At 41.0% G+C, this 15,608-nt stretch overlaps 1 protein-coding gene across 1 annotated transcript in view; it reads left to right on the forward strand.

Moving 5' to 3' along the window:
• LOC138760431 (ALK tyrosine kinase receptor-like) overlaps positions 1-15,608 on the forward strand; it is a 489,739-nt gene that overhangs the window by 370,879 nt on the left and 103,252 nt on the right. The window contains exon 14 of the mRNA XM_069931014.1: positions 7,537-7,601. Within this exon, the coding sequence (XP_069787115.1) occupies positions 7,537-7,601 (65 nt within the window). The remainder of the gene's footprint in view (positions 1-7,536; positions 7,602-15,608) is intronic.

Genomic DNA, 15,608 nt, shown 5'->3' on the forward strand with positions numbered 1-15,608 from the left:
CCTCTCAAAACACTTCATCACCGTGGAAGTGAATGACAATGGTCGAGAGTCATTTAGGCAAGTTACCACACTCTTCTTGGGCACTGGTATGACGGAAGCTTGTTTGAAACACTCTGTCAGAGTGAAGTTATCCGTGAATTGAACTTTGAACTTTCACAAGGAAACCAAGCAAGTGCTGGTGTCCAGGTTTCTGGGTTTCCTTCAGCGCAGAAACTCATGAAAAATTTTCTATGATTTCCCATCCATGTATTCTTCATCTGTTTAGAGATGTTAGGCAGGTATTTCAGAGGAGACTAGAGAAAAGTGAGATGAATATATTCAGTCAATATCAGAAGAGTGTTAAGAATGCAAAGGCTGGATTTACATCAAGCAAGAACTTTAGCTGAAAGCATTAAGGAAGGTATTCCTGATATAAACTGCCGATTAAAACAAAACAGATTTTCAGATTAATAGTGCTTTCATTTACATTACTGATGTGAGACAAAACTATTTAGTTTTTAATAAGTCCATTTGTTTTATTTCATGGTTATAAAAGTTCTTCCCATCAGATTTGAGTGTAAGTTTAATGGTAGAATTTACTGAGGCATTTGTAAACAGTGTTGACTCTGGGCTGTTCATTTTGATAATGGCTGCACTGATATTACCTTTCAAAAATCACATTGTGGTTATTATCCAAAACTCATTTGTTTTGGTGGAAAGTGAATTGTTTTAGGGATGTACTTCCTCGTTTCCCAGCAATAAAGAATTTAGAAAATGACTAATATTGGTTAAAATATCGAAAACAGCAGTGGCTGTAAACCATAACAGCATGAGTTTTTTCCTTCATAATCTAATGTTTGCAATCTGTTCTGTAATAATGTAAGGGAAACAGATTGCCTTGAGTACTGATGGCGTACTTTGGGATGCAAATTGTAAGGACTGACTTCATCAAGTAAACCAGCCTCCTTCCAAGCTCAACATGTTTGTTCCTGGCAGATCATGATCTCCTACCCCACGATCAGAAATTTCCACAGTTATGATTTCATAATTTTCTCTTGTATTCCATTTCAGGAAAACCAGAGAATTATGGAGGCAGAGAATTGTTGATCAATCACCTTAGTTCCCTGTTCTCAATTTTCACTGACCATTTTTAAAAATCTGACCATTTTTAAGCTGTGATTTCATTAAAATGCACTTAGCCATAGCTGGCCCTTGGTTCAAGATGAGCTGCAGGAATGTGCACACATAATTGGGGCTAAAACACAGGATTCTGTTGACACCATTACTACATAAAGGCACTATGTGACCTGCTGAATTTCTCCAGCATTTGTGTGTTTTTCCACTATTAGGAAATGAGAAATTAAGGAATGATGTCAAAAATGCCTTTCTAAGGATGAGTTATTAAATGAAACATTCTTGAATGTAAGTAAATGTGTTCATAAACTACTGAGGAGATTCTGGCTGATATCACAACCAATATTTATGTCTCAATCAACATCATTATTGAAATGATGGTAATGAGGAGGGTCGGGCAGTGGAGGTTCTCAACATGAACTTTAGTAAATTATTTGACAAATTCCTTCATGGTAGGCTGATCTAGAAGATTAATTCACAAGTTACCGATGCTGACTGCATAGATTAGATTTGAAATTGGGTTGGCCATAGAGAACAGGGAGTGATAGAAGAGTGTTATTCTTTTTTTAAAATTTAGACATACAGCACAGTAGCAGGCCCTTCAGCCCCATAATCCTGTGCCATCCAAATACCCCAATTAGCTTAAAACCCTAGTACCTTTTAAAGAGTGGGAGAAAACTGGAGCACTCAGAGGAAGGTCACACAGTCACAGAGAGAAGGTACAAACTCCTTACAGACAGTGGCGCATTCGAACCCAGGTCGTTGGCATTGTAACAGCGTGGTGCTAACTGCTATGCTAACCGTCCTGCCTTTTACAGACAAGGGTTTCAATTCTGATTGAAAGTCTGCTGGATACCTCTGTTATTCATGATATACTGTATATAACTGATTGGGATGAAAAAGAAGGAGGGCTGATTGGTATGTTTGCAGAAGTACAAAAATTGGCGAAGTTGTAGATACTGAGGAAGATTGTCAAAGAATACTGCAAGCTATAGATCAGGTGGAAATATGGGCAAAACAAAAATGGCAAATGGAGTATAATCCAGCCATGTGAAATTTTGTTTGATTGGAAGGCAAAGTTAAGAGGACAGAACCTGTAAAAGCATAGAACCATAGAATTCTAGAGCACAGAAAACAGGCCATTTGGCCCTTCTAGTCTGTGCCAATCATCATTCCATTAGTCCCATTGACCTGCTTCCATTCCATAATCTTCCAGACCTCTCCCATCCATGTATTTAACCAATTTAGACTTCAAACTTAAGATTGAGTGCCCATTCACCACATCAGATGGCAGCTCATTCCATACTCCCACCACTCTCTGAGTGAAGAACTTCCCCATAATGTTCCCCCTAAACCTCCCCCACCCTTCAACTTAAAAATATGACCACTCGTATTTATCTCCCCCAATCTAAGTGGAAAAAGCCTACTCGTATCCATTCTGTCTATACCCCTCATAATCTTGTAAACCTCTATCAAATCTCCCCTCAATCTTCAATCTTCTTCACTCCAAGGAATAAAGTCCTAACCTGTTTAATCTTTCCCTGTAACTCAACTCCTGAAGATCCAGCAACATCCTAGTGAATATTCTCTGCACTCTTTCAATCTTATTGATATCCATCCAGTAGTTAGGCAAACAAAACTCCACACAATATTCCAAACTCGGCCTCACCAATGTCTTAAACAACTTCAACATAATATCCCAACTCCTATACTCAATAGCCTCATAAAGGCTAAGATACCAAAAGCTTTCTTTACAACCTTGTCCACATGTGACGTCACCCTCAGGGAATTATGTATTTCCGGATCTCTTTGTTCCTCTGCACTCCTCAGTGCCCTACCATTTACTGTGTATCTCCTGCTTTGGTTTGCCCTTCCAAAATGCAACACCTCACACTTGTCTGCATTAAACTTCATCTGCCATTGTTTTGGCCCATTTTCCCAGTTGGTCCAGATCCCTCTGCAAGCTTTGAAAATCTTCCTCGCTGTCCACAACCCCTCCTATCTTGGTGTCATCAGCAAACTCGCTGATCCAATTTCCCACATTATCATCCAGTTATCTGTGATCTATCACAATAGTCCCAACATAGATCCCTGAGGCACACCACAAATGACAGGCCTCCAGTCTGAGAAGCAACCATCCACTACCACTCTCTGTTTTCTCCCATTCAGCCAATTTCGAATCCAGTTTATAAACTCTCCATGGATACCTAGTGTCATAACCTTTTGAACTAAGCTCCCACATGGGATCTTATCAAAGGCTTTGCTAAAGTCCATGTAGACAATATCAACAGCCTTTCCTTCATCTACCTTCTTGGTAACCTCCTAGAAAAACTCTACAAGATTCATTAAACATGATCTACCATGCGCAAAGACATGTTGACTGTCCTTAATCAGCCCATGGCTGTCCAAATACCATTTCTCAGAACTTCTTCCAATAATTTACTGTATTTCACGGCAGATAGGACCCCCTATTTTTCTCAAAACAATAATAATAACCTCAAAAACCACTTCAGGTCCTATATGCAGTGACATTTTTGTTCCACCATTTTGGACGCCAAAATACAAACTACTCACCCAGCTTCAAGAAGCCCAGTGACAACCCACTCTCTCCCTGCCACCCACCACTGCCCCCCCCCCCCACGCCTCATTCAATTTGTTCATGGGGCCGTGCTCATCAAACAAAGGCTCAGTATGGAACGTGATCACCGAGGCCCAGCCCTCCCCTCAAAACAAGCCATCGATCGTCTGCTCCCTGCAATGGTGGGCCCTGCCCATTGCCCTGGTGACTAGCTTCTCTCCCTCCCGCCCTCTGCACCCATGGGTACTGGCACGCCTGTCAATCAATCGACATTTGCTCGGAGGGGTCAGGGGAAGCAGCCTGAGCCTCGGTGCACAGCGAGCAGGAGGACATGTTGCTGCTGTTGCTTTGGTGTCTCAACAATGCAAGGCTGGAGGGTTTTCATCGAGGTGAGTGTTGGCATGCACACATACGTTATCTGCAAGGGGCCTGACAGGGGAACCCGTTCGCCAACTTACCGGGTACCCGTAAGTAGACTAAAATAATTTTTTCCTCATATTTCTCGCTAAAAATGGGGGGAGGGCCTTATATGCCCAATATACCGTCAAAACCTACCGCTGACGTCAGGCTCACCACCCTATTATTGGAGCCTTTTTTAAACAATGGAACAACATGAGGTATCTTCCAATCCTCTGGCACCTCACACTTGGCTAAGGACATTTTGAAAATTTCTGCTAGGGCCCCTACAATTTCTACACTAGTCTCCCTCAAAGTCTGAGGGAGTATCATACCTAGCCTTGGAGAATTTATCCACCTTTATTTGCTGTAAGGCAGCAGCACCTCCTCCTCAATCTTCATATGTTCCATGACACTTCTGTTGGTTTCCCTTCCTTCTACACTATGCCAGTTTCCTGAGTAAATACTGATGCAAAAACAAAATGGTGGAGTTCGTCGGTTGGGTGGTCGGCCGGTCGGTTGGTGGGCTTCCAGGCTGGGCTTTGCTGACAAGGTGCCGTCAGCTGTTTGACCATAGCACAGATGTCCCTCTTCGCCGCCCATAGCATGTCTGATCGGACAGCCACATGCCTGGGGTCGTCTAAGTCTTTTTCTGCGATGAGCAACCGGATCTCTTCAGGCCCTGTCCCCCAAACTGTCTATGTACAGCAGTCGGGCCAAGCGCTTGTGGTTCAAGAGCCCAAAAGTACGGGTTAATTGCTCCTTGATAGCCACCTAATTCCCTTGCTTTGGGAGCTACTGGAGGAAGTCGATGATGCGGGCTGCAGGGTCCTGATTGGGGGCACTGACTACATGGTACTAGTGTATGTCGTTGGTGGAGATCCGACAAATGCCTAACTGCACCTCAGCCTGCTGTAACCACACCCATGATTGTGATGTCCAGAAGCCCGGCAGCTTCAACGACACCACGCTGATTGTAGGTTGATCTTCTATCATCGGGTCCAAAGTGCCATTTGGTCCAATTGGGGTCACCACTGTAGCAGGTTGCTATGGTTATAGCTCGAGCTTATAAAAAGAAAGAAGACTCTCACATGAAGGGACTGTAGTCGACACTGAGTTTATTGAGATGCAGCTGTGCCTTTTATAGGCAGCCGGCTACATCACCACCGAGGAGTGGCTTGAGCGGAGCTGGCTGCCGGTTGGCTGCCTCAGATCCACAGGCCCGGATTGAACCCCCTGCAATCCGCTGACAGCGATTGATTGATTCACTGCTATTACTGCAGCTATGGGAGCGGGTCTCCCATTCCGTGTGCTGCTTGCTCAATCACCGCATTCGACAGCCATTTCCTATGTCAGCCCTCAGAGTGGCCTGTGGGCCGCCACAGCCTATACATAGCTATGTCACTTGACCTGTCTTGTTCGCTAATAGCAAATCACATACTGCGTCCTCTCTCATTGGTACCTCTATAAATTGATTTAGAAAACTTTCCTGAATACACTTCACAAACTCCAAGCCATTCAGCCCTTTGACAGTATGGGAATCCCAGTCAATATTTGGAAAGATAAATCTCTTACTATCAGACCTTTCTTCTTCTGACATCGGTCTGCCTTCTCTCTATAGATTTGCTCCTCCAATTCTTTCTGACTATTGGATGGCCTATAATAAAACTCTATCAGTGTGGTCACACCTTTCCCATTCCTGAACTCCACTCATATAGCTTCTGTTAACAGACTCTCCTGGCTGTTCTGACTTGGCACAGCAGAGATATTTTCCCTGACTAGCAATGCCACTCCTCCCCCTTTCATCCCTCCCTCTCTATCACATCATAGATGTAAGAAAATACTAGGTGGGTTGGTCAAAATTTGTTTATTTAATGTGAGGAGTCTTAAGAATAAGACTAATGAACTAAGGGCATGGATTAGCACATGGAATTATGATGTTGTAGAGGCTTGGCTGTCTCAGCGGCAGGATAACCTGTTTGAGGTCCAGGGTTTGGATGTTTGAAAAGGGACAGGGAGTGAGGTAAAAGGGGGTGGGGGAGATAGCATTGCTAACCAGGGGTGGTATTACAGCTGCAGAAAGAGTCATGGTGAGATCATTTATTGAGTCTTTATCTTAGTCATGATCAAGGATAGGAGCAGATGAAATAGGAAACTTGACCAGAATCTATGATGCAAAATCCCTTGTCAACAGCTGCCTGTTCTTTCTCCACCCACCATCAATCCTTTGCTTCTTTTCTCTCCAGTGATCTCCATTACTTCCTTGAAGGATACTGGTTGGAGAAAAAGCAGGAAAGAAAATTTTGACTAGTTTCTGTCAAATCTGAGGACAGATACGATCATTTAATGCCCCAAACTCAAGCACAACTCAGATTCATTTTCCTTCCATGAGCCTTTGGATCCTGAACAATTGGCTGCAATATTTGGGTGCACCTTATGTTAAATGAATATACAATTTATTTTCAAGCAAAATTGAGCAAGTTTCTGTATGAATTGTGTTCATCTTTTGAATCCTATCAGTTTTTATTGCCATAAAATTTCCCACTGAAATTGATCAATGATATTCTACCATTTGTGATTGATAATAATTAGCTTTCTTCAGTTGTACCAAAGCATTGCAGAGGAGGATTAGACATTTTAAATATCCTTTTTAATTGCCCTCTTGTGGTTGGATTATCCAAAATCCATAGCCCTTTGCTCTTGCCATTGACCCCCTTGACCAAACTAGAATCGTATATATGGCCGAGGGATCACAGCCTACAAACCATCGCGTGTGCCTTGGCGATGTAAGAATATTCATCCTCTCATGGAGAATGTGCTTGAGTTACACAATACTGGAAAATTTAGTCTTATGGCTCACTTCGCATACAATGTGCAACAAATGCAAAGAAAATGTCTGCAGGAAAAAAATACTAACCGGTTAGATGGCTTTTGAATCTTACCATTACACAAATATTGGAACCATCTGTTCATCCAAGTTACTAAGACTGATGATCAACACGGACGACTTCCACAATCCTCAACATTGTAGAGGGCATACATACAGAATTTTTGATGACTATTCCAAAGATCATATCAGTAAATGAATCTTCTCAATTTGGTGGTAACCACAATATATACCAAGAAATAAATGACTGCATTGTTGACTATTTCAGTTAATACAAATTGGTATTGTTTCAAAACTTACCATGCTTTAGCAATGCCATTGAGTGGCAATATAGCAATGTCCAAGAGGTGATTTGAACAACTTTTAACACTGGAGTTAAAGCCATCCACAAATGAAAGGTAATTCTGTTTTACAAATGCCCATTCATGAGAACACTTCATTTTGGTCACTAACTTTACAATCCAATAAGTGATCTCATATACAAATATAGATGAGTCTTCCGTCGAATGCATGCCACATTCTATTGATCAATGTCACTTTCCTGATCTTCTGTTCTCTTTAGACATTACCTGAAGTTTGCTCTGAACAGGATGAGCTGGATTTCTTGATGGAAGCCCTGATAATTAGGTAGGCTGATCTTCAGAAAATAGTAAAGAAACAATATCATTCCTTGCTAAATAGTGTCTTTGCAACTTTGTCTTCCTTTGTTTACTCTTCTGTCTCATTCTTTTTCATTCCAATCCACTCACTTCCCCAGAAGAAAAGAAATGCCAACACTTTCAAATGTTGGGATGACGATACATCGAGTGGACAAATCCATGATCTACATTAGTCAATTTAGAGTCTTTAAAATCACTTTCTTTACATGGTCGGGTCACGATAAATAAACTGAGGCCAAGGAAAACCTCCAGATCTAGAAACCTATTTGAAGACCTAATTAATCTGGAGCAACAGGCATCTAAAAATGGCTAAAATTAAAACAAAAAAATATCCTCTTAATAGTTTCTAAATAGTTAATCCTGCAAAATAAGCATTGATTTTTTTTTAAGGTACTCAAAAGCTGTGATGAGCATGTAGATTAGGCTCTTAAAGTAAATGGATTCAGATTCTTGGAACAGTTGAGCAATCCAAGCAATTAGGTGCGATGTTTTTTACATATAACCATATAACCATATAACCACTTACAGCACAGAACAGGCCAGTTCGGCCCTACTAGTCCATGTCGTAGCAAATCCCCACCCTCCTAGTCCCACTGACCAGCACCTGGTCCATACCCCTCTAGTCCACTCCTATCCATGTATCCATGTAATTCATTATATTTTTAATGAATATAAATCATGAGGAAGGGTATCCACTCCAGTATGAGCAGTAATCTGGCTCAAGTCACCTGCACTCGATTTTGATGTCCCATCTTTGACAGGAATAAGGGGCCTACATTCAAAGTATCTCATTTCCTACATACTAATGTTTTTTTTCCAGAATCAGGTTTATTGTCATGTGTCATGAAATTTGTTGTTTTGCTGAAGCAGGGTTCTGCTGAACAAGGTGTAAAAAATTATTATATAATTACAATATGCAAGTACAAGATTTTTTAAAAGAAAAGTAGTGGAAAAAAGAGAAAAAATGAAGTTGTGCCCAATTCAGAAATCAGATGGCGGAGGGGAAGAAGTTGTTTTTATAACTTTGAGAGTGTGTCTTTAGGCTCCTGTTCCTCCTTCCTGATGGTAACAGTGAGAAAAAGTAAGGGTTCTTGATGATAGATACTCCTTTTTCTGAGGCACTGCCTCTTAAAGATCTCCTTAATGGAGTGAATACTAATGCATATAATGACGCCGGCATAGATTACAACAACCCTCTGTAGTCTGTTCCTGTCCTGTGCATACCAGTCAGTGATGTAACCAGTCAGAATGCTCTCTGCAGTACGCCTGTAAAATAAATTTGGTGACACACCAAATATCCTCAAATTCCTTAAGAAATATACCCACTGCCATGCTTTTTTCATAATTACATCAGTATGATGGCATCAAGATCGGACTTCAGAGATGTTGCCACCCAGAAATCTGAAGTTTCTTACCCTTTCCATTACTGACCCCTCTATAATGACTGGTTTGAGTTCTCCTTTTGAAGACCACAATCAATTGCTTGGTTTTACTGATGTTGAGTGCAAGGTTGTTGTTGTGACACCACTCAACAACCTGATCCATCTCACTCCTGTATGCTACCTCGTTGTATTCTGTCCACTGTCTATTATTGGATTTCATCTCTAGCTAGTTTGCAATTAATTATATGATTTCAAAGATGAAACATTGTGCAAAAAAAATAACTTCAGCAAAAGTATCAAGATAGCAATAACTGATTCAATATGAATAGATCAAGCTTTTCAGCTTGGGTTGGATTTTATTCAAGAGTTCAGTTTATCAGTTGTGATCAAAAAGTGGTCTCACTAAAAGTATTAGATTTTTGGGTCAAGTTCAGATTTCAGATGTATTGTCAGAGTACATACATGTCATCACATAAAACCCTGAGATTCTTTTTTTCCTGCAAGTAGTGCAAAACATCTGTTCACAAAGTACACATGTAAAGAAATAAAGAACTGTAAACTGATAATGAATGTAAACAAACTGACTGTGCAGTACAGCGAGAATAAAAAGATTCAATAAAGTGCCCAAGTAAGAGTCCTTAAATCAGTCCCTGATTGAGTTTGTCATTGAGGAATCTGATGGTGGAGGGGTAACAGCTTTTCCTGAACCTGGTGGTGCGAGTCTTGTGGCACCAATTCCTCTTTCCTGATGGCAACAGCAAGAACACAGCATGTGTTGGGTGGTGTGGATCCTTGATGATTGGTGCTCCTCTCTGACGACAGCCTTCCCTGTGGATGTTCTCAATAGTGGGGAGGGTTTTGCCTGTGATGTTTTGGGCTATGTCCACTAGCCTTTAGAGGGCTTTATGTTCAGGGATATTGGTGTCTCCATACAGACTATGATGCAGTCAGTCAGCACACTTTCCATGACACATCTGCAGAAATTTCCCAGGAATTCTGGTGTCATACGAAACTTTCGCAAACTCCTGATGAAGTAGAGGTGTTGAAGTGCTTTCTTCATGACGTCAATAGTGTGTTGGGTCCAGGAAAGAACATCTGAGATAGTGACTCCCAAGAACTTAAATTTGTTCACCTTCTCCACCTCTGATCCCCCAATGATCAATGGATCGTACACCCCTGGTTTTTGCTTCCTGAAGTAAAAAATCAGCTCCTTGGTTTTGGTGACATTGAGTTGTTATTGGTGCACCATTCAGCCAAGTTTTCAACCTTCTTCCTCATGCTGACTTATTGCCTTTGTTTGTATAACCCACTACTGTGATGTCATTGGCAAATTTGTAGATGGTGTTATTGTTGTACCAAGCCACACATTAGTGGTTGTTAAGTGAGTAGAGCAGGGGGCTATGAACGCAGCCCAGTACTGATTGAGATTGTGGAGGAGATGTTCCTAACAATCTTCACTGACCACCAGCAAAGATGCAAAAGTTGGAATTATAAATGCTCATCTGAAAGCATTTAGAAATGTCCCTATATTTAGGGGGATTGAGAAAATGGAGAAGGTACAATGCCCCCCATAATGTTTGGGACAAAGACACTTTTTTTCCTTTATTTGCCTCAGTTCTCCACAGTTTTAAATTTGTAATCAAACAATTCACATGTAATTAAAGAGCACATTCCAAATTTTATTCAAGGTTATTTATGTACATTTTGGTTTGTCCATGTAGAAATTACAGAACTTTTTATACATAGTCCCCTCATTTCAAGGCCCCATGTTTGGGACATTTGGCTTCACTGGTGTTTGCAATTGCTTCATTGGTGCAGGTATAAGGAGCTAGACTTGCTTCTAAGCTTTTGAATCTATATTTATCATTCTTCAGCATGAGGATAAGAGTTGGGCCCAATGAAACTCAAAGAAACCATTGAGGCTGAAAAACAAAAATAAAAGAATAAGAAACATTGCCCAAATCTTAGGTTTAACAAAAGCATTAGTTTGGAAAATTATTAAGAAGAAAGAGTGTACTGTTGAGCTCAGTAATCAGAAAGGGACTGGTTGTCCAAGGAAGACCTCCACCGCTGATGACTGAAGAATTCTCATCGCAATGAAGAAAAATCCCCAAATACATGTTCAACAGATCCGAAACATTCTTCAGGAGGCAGGTGTGGGTGTGTCAATGACTCCTGTCCCCAGAAGACTTCATGAAAAGAAATGCAGAGGCTACACTGCAAGATGCAATGCATAGCAAAGGTGGTCTGCTTTGGATCTTAGGCAGTCACTTTACACCTCCACACTTTGTTCACGCCATCACTCTGATACAGTTAATCTTGGTCTCATCTGTCCACAAGATATTTTTCCAGAATTCTGGAGGCTCTTTTAAATTCTTCTTGGCAAACTGTAATCTGGGCATCCTTTCTGTGGATGACTAGTGATATGCATTTTGCAATGTAGCCCCCAAGTCTTCCTTGGAATACCATTCCCTTGGCGATTACTGAGCTCACCAACACACTCTTTCTTCTTAATGATGTTGTTCCAAACAGTTGATTTTGAACAATGACTTTTACTATTTCACTCTTTTTTTTAGCCTCATAATGACTTCTTTGACTTTCATTGGGCACAGCTCTGGTCTTCATGCTAAAAAATGGAAACTACAGACTCCAAAGGTGATCAAAACCTTAGAAGCAAGCCTAGCACTTTTATACCAGCACCAATGAAGCAATTAAACATACCTGAGTACTCACAAACACCTGTGAAGCCAAATAATGTCCTAAACATTATGGTGCCCTGAAATAAAGGGACTCGGTACAAAAAGTGCTGCAATTTCTACATGGTCAAACCAAACTGTATATAAATAACCTTGAATAAAATTTGGAATGTGCATTTTAATGTGAATTGTTGGATTAAAAATTTAAAACCGTGGAGCATAGGAACAAATAAAGGAAAAAAAGTGTCTTTGTCCCAAACACTATGGAAGGTGCCTCTCCCAAGAGAATTGTGGAGGCTGGGCCATTAGAACTATTTAAATCAAAGGCAGATCATTCTTGGAAAATTAAGAGATGGGTGCTTTGGGAAAACGAGAAGGAGTTGAGGCCTGGGGTAGATCAGCCATGATCATATTGAATGGCAGAGCAGGTTTCATGGGCCCAGTAGCCTCCTCCTGTTCCTACTTATGTTCTTGTTTTATGTTTGTGAAATGGGAGTAGCTTGTATCTTCAACAAATCATACACATCCCCCTCTATCTTAGTGGAGAATTTCTTCCTTGAAAAAAGTGCACAGCATTTTTGCGGGCAGGTTCTGTAGTGAGTCCCATTTCTGCTGAATTTCTGTCATGTGATGGCTGTGGTGCAGTTGATTCCCAGAAGGCATTTGACTAAGTACCACAACAGAGGGTTTGGGAAAAGCTCATTGTATTGGATGTAACATTTTAGTGTGGATAGAAGATTCACTAAGAGTGGGTGAGTAGGCAGACGTACCATGAGGAATGGGGCCTGAGCTTAACTTTTGCACAATTTATCTCAACTGGAAGAAACATAGTTGCTATATTTGCTAAATGACACAAAGGAGGTATGAAAGTAAGATATTAAAAAGCTACAAAGGAATATACATATGCTAAGTATAGAAGGAATGATCTGCAAATTATAATGACCAAAACTGGTAGTGTTGTGGATAAGGCTGCAGCAGGCTATACAACGATGATAGAGGGAACTTAATCCCAACAAGTACAGGAATTAGGGGATTTGAGGGATTTTTTTTAAACACCATCAATAGTTAATACCTGGAATTTGCTGCTGGGGAGGTGGTGGAATCATTTAGGCAGGTGCTGAAATTAGCAAAGCACGAGACATGGACAAGACAGCCAAATATGATTAGATTGGCAAAAAAGGTTTGTCTTTGTGTTGTACAACTCAATGATTCTGTCACTCTGAATGATTTATAAAAATCCTGAAAATGGAGAATGTATTGTTGATATTGTCCATTTTGGACAGGAAAAAGTATAAGAAATGTATTTTCTTTGAAGAAAGATTGCAGAGATCTGAAGTACTGAAGGGTCTATTTCCCAAATGGGTAGTATGCTGACACAGTAAGTATTGAGGAAAGGTAACATTGTTGCTGAGGGAAGAAAGCACAAAACTAGGATGAGCATGTAGGCCATTGATGGGATCTCTTCTGGAGTGTTGTGTATCCTATTTTATCTCCGTAAATTTGCAAATGCTCTCCTGAATCCAATTAGATATCTCTTTTTTCTAGGAGAGATTGAGAGACAAAGGAAGAAGGGTTGTTTAGAAGGATCAGAGAGAGACATATGAGATCCTCAGAGGATTTGATGATGTTGATGTGGAGACGTTGTTTCCTCTCATGGGGGATTCTGGTGCCTTATTAGTAAAGGGTTTATTCATTTAAGAGCAAAGTTTGTTTTTCCTCTTTCACCAGGTCATGAATCTTTGGAAATCTCTTCCTCAAACAGTTGTGGAAGCAGAGTTTTTTGAATTTTTTTTTAAAGAGAGAAGTAGACAAAGGTTTGAGAAGCAGGTGGATGCAAAAATTCTTGCGTAGATTGAGTTGCTGAGTTAACATTACTTCAAAACCATCCAAGATTTCATGAAATGGTGAAGTATGCTTGAAGGAATGAGAAAACAATCCCAGCTCTTAATTTGTGTGGATGAATATACTTTTGAATGCAATGTGTCCTTGACTCTATATTTGTGCTTGCACAGAATTTCATTCACTTTAAATGCAGCCTGAAGAGCCAAATGTTTTCAGAAGTCAAAGTTCTGGATAAACTTTTAAAACATTCTTTTCTAACCCACTACTCATCCACTTTTGGATTAAATTGGATTTCCCCTTAGTGCCTGTGAGTCTCAGAGACCCCACGGGCTTTTCTTCAGAAAGTGAAGGTATTAATAATCACCATGGTATAAACTCTGGGCGTGCCATGCTGCATAAATTATGATCAGGGTAGAAAGAGCAGGGAAGCAAAATGCTCAATTCCTATGTCCATATTTTGTAAGACTTTAAGACTGTGTTAAAAAAGTAAATGTCACCAATCATTATTCACTTCTGCAGGCATTATCATCAGTTCAGGCACCTTTGCAAGTCACTAGTTAATTGGCTCAACTCACTTCCTCTAAATCAAACCAGTAGCCATGGTACCCGCATGGGTCCCAGCTATACCTGCACGTTTGTTGGCTTTGTGGAGCAATCCATGCTGCACACCTACACAGGCAAGACCCCTCAAGTTTTCCTCCTGTATTTTGTCAACAATATCGGGGCTGCCTCATGCACCCGCGATGAGCTTGTCAGCTTCATCCACTTCATGTCCAACTTTCACCCTGATCTCAAATTCACCTGGTCGATCTCTGATAACACTCTCCCCATCCTGGATCTCTCTGTCTCCATCTTGGGAGTCAAGCTTTCCACTGACATATACTAGAAACCCTCCAACTCCCACAACTATCTGGACTACAAATCTTCTCACCCTGTCCCCTGCAAGGACTCCATCCCCTTCTCTCAATTTCTCCATCTGCACGGCATCTGTTCCCAAAATGAGTTCTTCCAATCCAGATCTTCTGAAATGTCTGCCTTCTTCCATAAACATGGTTTTCCCTCCACAACTCTCAACTCAACCCTCACCCACATCTCCTCCATCTCCCACTCATCTGCCCTGGCCCCCTCTCCCCTCAGATGCAACAAACATAGAATCTCTCTCATCCTCACCTACCATCCCACCTGTCTTGGCATCCAAACATCATTCACCAGAATTTATGGCACTTACTACAGGATCCCACCACCAGACACATTTTTCCCTCTCTTCCCTCTCAGCCTTCTGCAGGGACCACACCCTCCACAATTCCTTTGTGCACTCATTCCTCCCCACCTATCACCTCCCCTCCCCGCCCTGCACTTTCCTCTGTCCACGTAGGAGGTGCAACACTTACACCCACACCTCCTCCCTCACCACAGTCTGTGGCCCCAAACTGGTCTTTCAAGTGAAGCAACACTTCACTTGTACATCCAGATGACTTATCTATTGCATCTGGTGCACCTTTTGTGGCATTCTCTACATCTGAGAGATCGGTGGAAATGGGCACTGTTTTACCTGTTGAGTTTGTTCAGCATTTTGTGTTTTTACTAAGTTAATTAATGATGGTACTCACTAAGTCTCATTTAATTTATCCTTTGTGAATATGTGCAATCTCCATCTACCAACTACCTGGCAAATGGCGACCTGAGCTGAGTAGTTTCCTACCCACCTCTTTCCAAGTTTGCTTCTGTAATCTTCAACTTATCTTCAGCTTTTGAAAATCGCATTCAATTTTTCAAAGCACACCTCCATAATAAATAGAATTTGTATTATTTCATATACCAAAGAAAATGCAGTTGATCCGATCCCTGAACTAGTATAGGGGGTTTTCATGGGCATGGAAGACAAGAAAAGGAAAATATTTTTTAAATGGTTGGAATATTCAATCACTCATCCCGTTAAAATTTTGCCAACTCTGTAGTTACTGAAATAAAACTTAACACAAATGATACCCGGCAGCGCAGTTATCTCCACATCTTTCTGAAAGTCCATGGAACTTATTTGATGTCAAAAAATGA

This window comes from Narcine bancroftii, chromosome 4, assembly GCF_036971445.1.
Source record: "Narcine bancroftii isolate sNarBan1 chromosome 4, sNarBan1.hap1, whole genome shotgun sequence".
In the NCBI taxonomy this organism is placed as follows: domain Eukaryota; kingdom Metazoa; phylum Chordata; class Chondrichthyes; order Torpediniformes; family Narcinidae; genus Narcine; species Narcine bancroftii.